General features: G+C 32.6%; 1 protein-coding gene across 1 annotated transcript; it reads left to right on the forward strand.

The window, feature by feature from the left end:
• The first annotated feature begins 2300 nt into the window (after window positions 1-2300).
• On the forward strand, window positions 2301-5978 carry GLIP5 (GDSL-motif lipase 5). The gene is made up of 5 exons (XM_089624989.1): window positions 2301-2744; window positions 2989-3110; window positions 4235-4465; window positions 4570-4816; window positions 5575-5978. The coding sequence occupies exons 1-5, from the start codon at window positions 2447-2449 to the stop codon at window positions 5826-5828; spliced, it is 1152 nt and encodes a 383-aa protein (XP_089481115.1). The 5' UTR covers window positions 2301-2446; the 3' UTR covers window positions 5829-5978.
• The last annotated feature ends 1834 nt before the right edge of the window (window positions 5979-7812 follow it).

Genomic DNA, 7812 nt, shown 5'->3' on the forward strand with positions numbered 1-7812 from the left:
TTTCTTCAACAACCCAGGGATGATTTGCTTCGATCGTGAACACATTGGAGGATCCAACCATTCAAAAAACCCACATTTCAGGTTCTTATTCTGCAAAAACAATAAACCAACGATTTAGAAAGAAATTAACAACCTTAATGGCAGATAAAAATCCACACAATCACAAACCTTATACAGAGGACATCCAAAAAATCGCCGTCCGGGATTATCTTTTGTCCACGACGTCCATTCGACACTACTCCGACCACAAAAACATCTTCGCTCTCGCAGGTCATCATTGACAGGTGATTTTTTGCGACTTGGGCTGCTGCTGTGAGTATCCATCGCGAGTCGGACACTAAGACACGATTTGGGTAATCGATTCAAAGGCAAAGCTATTTCGAGCGGAGGATCGATCGGACAGCTCTCTGGGTAATCGATTCAAACCAAACCCTAGAGTTCTGAAAACGATTTAGGAATGACGAACGATATTCTTATAATTTTCTTATCCCTATTTTCAAACCAATTTCGACAAACTGTAAAATAAGGGTAAAAACGTAAAATGAATATCACGTGATCAAAACGTCCTGACTTAACTGAAGTTTGGGAGTTAAAATACACGGAAGACCCAAAACTATTACAAACTGTGATATTGAGGAGTAACACAGTCGATTTTATATTACATGTAGTGTATTCTCGTCACCACCATAGTTTAGGGGGCAATTCTGTCTTTAATTCTAATAATAATAATAAGATATATTTAAGGTTTAAATTTTCAGAAGGAAAGTTTCCACTTTCAATAAGTCGGAATTCCGGTCCCTAATGGTCGGAAGCCTTCATTTAATTAAGGACCGGAATTCCAGCTCATTAGAAATGAAATTTCCGATAGCCACTGATGCCCATATTTAGTTTGAAGTCTAATCTAGTCACGTAATTTTGCTTAAGCATTTGCAATTAATCAGTGATGTTAGCCAAAAAATACTATGAAAATCAAAATGCTAAGTTTCAAATTTTTAATTTTTTAATTTGTTTTTTTATCTGTAAACTTGGACGCTTATACATATAAAAACATCTTTACAAAACAATCACTAGTTAGAGATAATTACGAGAAAATAGAATATAATTTGAAATATAAGTCAATAGAGATTAGTTATTAGGATTAAGGGATAACCATTTAACTTCAGAGGGCCTAGTCTCCTAAGAAGTATTAATCTCTCAGTATTTGTTAAAACAAAGTACCCTTATGATAGTAGTAATTGTAGGAATACAAGTCATTCCTCAATATATAATTTGAGTGGTATAGCTTGTGCGCGTGTGTGCGTGTGTGATGTGAACCTATATGTATATACATATATATTTTGTATTTTATGAAACCTACAAGTCAAATAGGCATACCTCTCTCTTTGAAATAAAGTTTCGTTCAATTTGTCCGACGACTCAAATATATATAGTCGTGAAAGTGAAAGTCTGATCACCCCGTTACTTTCTTTATCAATATTTAGGACATGACTAATTTTATATATAATTGGAAATACTATTAGTCTTATGATCTTATTATTATTCACGTAATACATGTGGTTGACAATAACATGGCTTTCACTTCTTAAACAAGCAATGTGTATCAGCTCTCGTTGACAATCTGAATGTGATTGATTTACTTGGGTGAATAAAGAAAGCGAGACATTTGATAAATATTCACTCTAGTGCCAGCTAGCGTGACAAAATATGATAAATAATATTTTAGTATTTCAACGGTACAAACCTTATCTGTACATGTTTAGAGGGCCATGGCGTGCTCTTACAATTTCATCCATATATCATGGCATGTTCAACCCTGGCCCTTATCTAAAAATAACACAACAATTTTTCTTTTATTTTTTTTATTTTTTCCAAATATTTTCCCACAGAAATTTGTATTATTGATTTGTTTTGTCCTCGAATCAACACAAACGTTAAATTTCTGAGGAAAAACAAAGAAAATAAAAAATAATTATTACTTTTGCATCGATCATGTTTTTCTTCCTTCATTCAAACTACAAGTTTTGATTAGTCAAACAAGAAGTGAATACAAATATGAACACGATCTCAACTTCACAAAATCGATTCAGACTTTGTACTCCAAGATTAACATCTAATACACATATATATATATATATATATATATATATATATATATATATATTTGTTTGAAAGAGGAAAGATTTATATAGTTAAATAGTTGGTTGTTCAGCTGTACAATATATGATGATTTCACAACAGGGAAATAAAACATTATTAAAATCACTTTCAGCTTGACATGATTTTAAAGCTGAAACGAAAAAGACTGGTCCAAAAGGCGCAACAAAAGCCATCCATTCAAAGCAGATAGAACAAAAAGGCATCTCTGCACACATTTACATGGAAAAACCCGAGTTGTCACAAAAGCATCAATTTAATGTCATAAGCCATATATAGTACTTCTTAAACTATGTACAGACACACAGCTATGGTAAGGCTAAGAATCTCTCTCGTCCTAGCCCTTCTCATCCTCCACGTGTCCCTCAAGTCTCCGACGTGTGAGAGCACCAAAATCCGGCGTCATTACTCGCCGGAGAAGCGACGAACGAGTTTATTCGTGTTCGGAGACTCGTTCTTAGACCCGGGAAACAACAACTACATCAACACAACCACATTGGACCAGGCTAACTTCCGACCGTACGGACAGAGCTTCTTCGGCGACCCGACCGGACGGTTCTCCGATGGCCGTCTCATATCAGATTTTGTCGGTGAGAGAGAGAGAGAGAGAGAGAGAGAGAGAGAGAGAGAGAGAGAAGTGTCACTTTGCGTATCTTTGTGTTGTCATCTTGCTTTGCGAAATCCACTTTGGTTATAACTAACACATATTGTGTCCTGTCCCTTAGCTTATTATTTAATCGCAATATCTAATCCTATCTTTTCCTCCCATTGTCACGCTACACATATATTAATCATGCATGCTTTTTTATTTTTTTTTTTATTTTTTATATTCAGCTGAATTCGCAAACCTTACGTTTATTCCACCATTTCTTCAACCGGGTTTTCGCCATTACGACGACGGAGTGAACTTTGCTTCCGCCGGAGCTGGTGCTTTGGTTGAGACTTTTCGAGGTTCGGTACGTAATTATAACTTAATGTTTTGGGTTTACCTCGATAAGGTCGCAATTCCCTATTTAATTTGGTGCAGAATTACTGCAAGGAAAATAAAAATTTATTTTGGGTACATTTTATAAAATAAAAATATAGCTTCTGAAATATTCTCCAATGAAGAAGAAAAGCTATGCATTTATTCATGATTCACGAATAATTTGGAAATTATGGCTGGGACTGGGATTATTAGTTAGTTGTTGTCAATATCTGACTGGTCAGATCGCTCCTATATAGAAAATAAAGATAAATGTGTAGCACTTTTCTGATTATTGATGTTGGGATTTGAGATAGAGTATGATTAGTAATGACCACACGCTAATGAAAAATCAATAATTCAAGAGGGAAGTAACGCACATAAGTCGACAAAAAGGTGTATATATATTTTCTATTAGAATATAAATAGAATTAGAAATGATAAGTTTTTAGTAAAATATGACCACTAACATATAAAATTCAGTTTTTAGTTGAAAGTATTAAAAATTAAAAAAAAATATAATACGTTTGACAAAATAATATTTTTAATGGTTAAATATATATATTGGGTTCGGGTGTAAACCAGGTACAAGAAATTTTATTATATATTTGCATAAAATCATAGTTTTTATAACTAGGTCTCTTTGAATATTTTAGTCCAATAAATCATATTTTTACATTATTTTTCAAATTTCTCATTAGCATTAGCACTCTGGTTTTGTTGAGTTTGATCAATAATGAAATCAACACGTCTTTAGCTTTGTGTCAATTTCGTTTTTTTGAAGTGTGTGAACACCCAACGCGGCGTGTCTCCACAAATTTCGTAAAGTAGTGATCAGTTGATTTGTCAACGATCAAGCTTCAAAATATACTATGATTATGAACACTATCACGTGATTATATATATAGCTCTCAGACAAGGTTAAAGTCAAAAGGGAATAATAAAGTGCGCATAATATGTATTAAAGGCGATGAAAGTGAATGTTAGGCTTGTAAAGTGAATGTAAGCGTTAAATTTCTTAGTTACCAAAGCAAAACTTTTATTGCATGCAACTTAATATATAAATATGTGTCTTTTAAAGATGCTAATAAGATAATTATTTATATTTAAAATTAGGTGATTGATCTCAAAGCTCAGCTAAGGAATTACAAGAGTGTCAAGGGTGTGCTGAGACACAAGTTAGGCAGATTTGGATCCCAAGTGACGTTGACAAAAGCTGTCTACTTCTTTTGCATTGGGACCAATGATTATTTGAGCCTCTTTCTTACAAACTCGACAATTCTAAACCACTACTCCAAATCGCAATATGTTGAGATGGTGATCGGCAACTTGACAGCTGGAATCAAAGTAATCATACTTTTTTCTTATTCTTGATTAATTTGTCGTATTCATTTGCATATAGTGCATGCATGTGTGCATGGTTAGTTAATTTATTATATTATTAACTACAGGAAATACACACTAGTGGAGGAAGAAAATTCGGGTTCATGAACTTGCCAAACTTTGGTTGTTTTCCGGGGATCAGAGTGAACAATAATGGTAGTTGCTCAAAAGAAGCTTCAAATTTCGTGAAGCTACATAACAAAGCTTTTTCCAAGGCTGTTATGAAACTTGAGCAAGAGTTAGAGGGCTTCAAATACTCGCTACTTGACCTCGAGGCGAATCTGAGACACAGGATTAACCACCCCTCTAAATATGGTAAGTTTATGCTTTTTAATTTTTCGCTGGTTAATAACTTTTCTTTTGAAATTCTATTGTCACGTTATTAATAACTTTGATTCCAAACAGACAATCATTCTAAAGATAAGTATTTTTTTTTAAACTCGCTGATTAACATAATGTTACTATACATATTTTCAAAACTATAATTTTTTGCTACAGTTTCCCCATTACGATTCTTGGGCCAGGGTAAGCAAATTAAACTTGGCAAAAAGAGAGCCTGAACCCAAACTACATTTCTAACAAGCCCATGGCCATTAGAAACTCATTTCATATTTATTTCCCAAAATAGTTTTTTTATTATTTATTTATTGCAAACAATAGTTTTCCTTAATTTTTACAGTAGTTTTTATTTTTTTTATAAATTGTTTACTAATTTTTGGGTTTGATTTAACTTTTTTTTTTGTTTCAACAAAAGTTAAATAAAAAAACAATTATTTTCGCTAATAAAATTAGTTTAGAGTCATTTTTGTAAAAACATCATTGAAAAAGAGTTACTTTTTAGAGTAACTAATTTTTTCGGGTCATGCTAAAAGAAACTTAATATTATCTTATGATGTGTGTGTGTGTGAGAGAGAGAGAGAGAGAGAGAGAGAGAGAGAGAGAGAGCATTTTTGTATCCATGCATGCCACAAATTATTACCAAATATAGCAAGTTTCTTACCGCAATTTAGTTTCTTGATCAATAATGGAGATGTACATTATTGTAACCTCTAGATATTGATTTGTGATTGAAGGGTTCAAGGAAGGAAAAACAGCTTGCTGTGGAACGGGGAAGTTTAGAGGAGTTTTCAGCTGTGGAGGCAAAAGAATTGTGAAGGAATTTGAAGTTTGTGAGGATCCGAATAAACATGTCTTTTGGGATTCTTTTCATCTCACTGAAACTGCCTACAAACAGCTTGCTGATCAGATGTGGACAGGAACAGGATATTATTCCCTGGGCTTGAAGCCGTACAGCCTGAAAGATCTCTTTCAATCCAACAACTTCTAATTTCTTTTACATATCATCATTAATTCATTACTAAATAGAATTATTGTTGTGAAAAATCTCCACTTATATACTTGTATATGCAGACATCATCGTAACCCTATGGATGGGAAAAACCCATGCTTTCCATTATTATTATTTTTTTTAAAACTTTTTTTCTGAGGAAAGCCAATTCTTCTATTCTTTACTGGATAAAGTGATATGACGTTGCGGACAACCGATTTTTAATCAAAGGGCAATTTAAGAGAGATATTCAATAAGAACTTTATTGGTACATTGCACACACACTTGAACATTACGATCGAACATATTACTTTATGGGTTTTATCAAATTTTGAAATAATTAAATTAGTTATATTAAGGTTGATGAGGTCTGAACAGAAGAATAGTATAAATAAAAGTCTATTAGATATATAACCATATTTACATTTACATTTTGTCATTCAACAAACTTTTGACTCATTATTTACACACGTAAATTGAATGAAATACCCTATTTCATTTCCCCCTCAACGTCATTATACATTCTTAATTAAAGTGATTATTAATTCGAGCAGTTATAAATAACTATTTACAATTATTATTTTTTTTTCTTGCATGCTAATATTTACACCCAACTAATGTTGGCTATTTATAAATTTTTTTATTAAATGTTGTTTATTTACCAAAAATTTACCAAACGTCGATTAGTTAGTAAACGTCCAAGTTTATGTTGATCAGTTAGCTAATTATTTGTATAAATAATTATAGACTGTTCATCCTTGACTTTATCCTTGGTAAAAATTTTCAATCGGCTAAAGCAATAAGTAACGTGAAGATGTGGCATATATATATATATATATATATATATATATATATATATATATTCCATGTGTATAATTGAAATACGGTGATTATACTTTTAGATTTTAAAACTATCACGTATATTTTGTGACGACCTGACTTTTTCGGACCGTCTTACTTATCTTACTTTTTAAACTTTGGAAAATTCTTTAGAAAACTTGGAGGAATTTTTTTTTTTTTTATAAAACACATCATACAAAGGTGAACCAAAATTTTAAAGATTTTAAAAAGAAACAAAAGCATTAAAGAAACATATAGATTGCATTTCAAAATATCTTGAGAAGTACTTGACGAAAACATAAAATATGAGATACCGATTTTAAACCAAAGATAGTAGCAAAGTAAAACGTAATCCATAAAATAACTTTCAACGAACTAGAAAACCGTAGCTTGTAGCGGAAAACATATTTCTTAATAAAGAAAACAAAACCATCAAATTTATTTCTTAATAACTTGTAGCGGAAGACTTATTTCGTGAATGGAAACCATGACCCAACCATCTCGCTATCGACGCCGCTAGTCCGCCCTGCTCAGTTCCTTGCAAGTTGTTTACCTACAACACAGACGTATAATTTTTTTCGAAGAGATGAGCTTACGCTCAGCGAGAATAATATAAAGCTCACAAAATAAAAAGAGTAATGCAATGCATGAATCGATTATTAGTATTTCAAAACTAATTGATGACTTGATCTTTCTTTTCTTGATTCTATCAACTTTTAGTTCGGGGTGCCCCTAGGGTAGTCGTACCAATTTCAGTGTACACTTTAGATACGAAGAGATGGGGGTTATAAAGTCCCACACTTCGCTCTATCTTATAAACTTATTAGGGCCTCGGCCCGAGAAATTTCCCCATTTGGGCCCGTAAGTCGGCTCGAGAAATTCTCCTTAAGACCTCCGTAGTTCGAGGCGGTACGACTCCCTTGCTTATCTTTATCTTTTCACTTTTTTTTTCGTTACATGCACGAATGATGTATGACAGACAATAAACATGATAACATGACTAGAAAAAGAACATGATATAAGTATTCTAAATTTATAACATATCATCACCTAACATATCATACCATCTCATGTCATCACATAGCATAACATACCATATCATATCATAAACTCAGCATATCATAACATATCGTTCATAATTTAT

This window comes from Urtica dioica, chromosome 9 (genome assembly GCF_054948205.1).
Source record: "Urtica dioica subsp. dioica isolate 48M chromosome 9, U.dioica_male_clone48M_v1_H2, whole genome shotgun sequence".
NCBI classification, from domain to species: domain Eukaryota; kingdom Viridiplantae; phylum Streptophyta; class Magnoliopsida; order Rosales; family Urticaceae; genus Urtica; species Urtica dioica.

Coding starts and splice junctions, on each gene's coding strand:
- GLIP5 (XM_089624989.1), top strand. CDS start 2,447: ATGTACAGACACACAGCTATGGTAAGGCTAAGAATCTCTCTCGTCCTA. Junction 2,745..2,988: donor TCTCATATCAGATTTTGTCG/GTGAGAGAGAGA, acceptor TTTTATATTCAG/CTGAATTCGCAAACCTTACG. Junction 4,817..5,574: donor TAACCACCCCTCTAAATATG/GTAAGTTTATGC, acceptor TTGTGATTGAAG/GGTTCAAGGAAGGAAAAACA.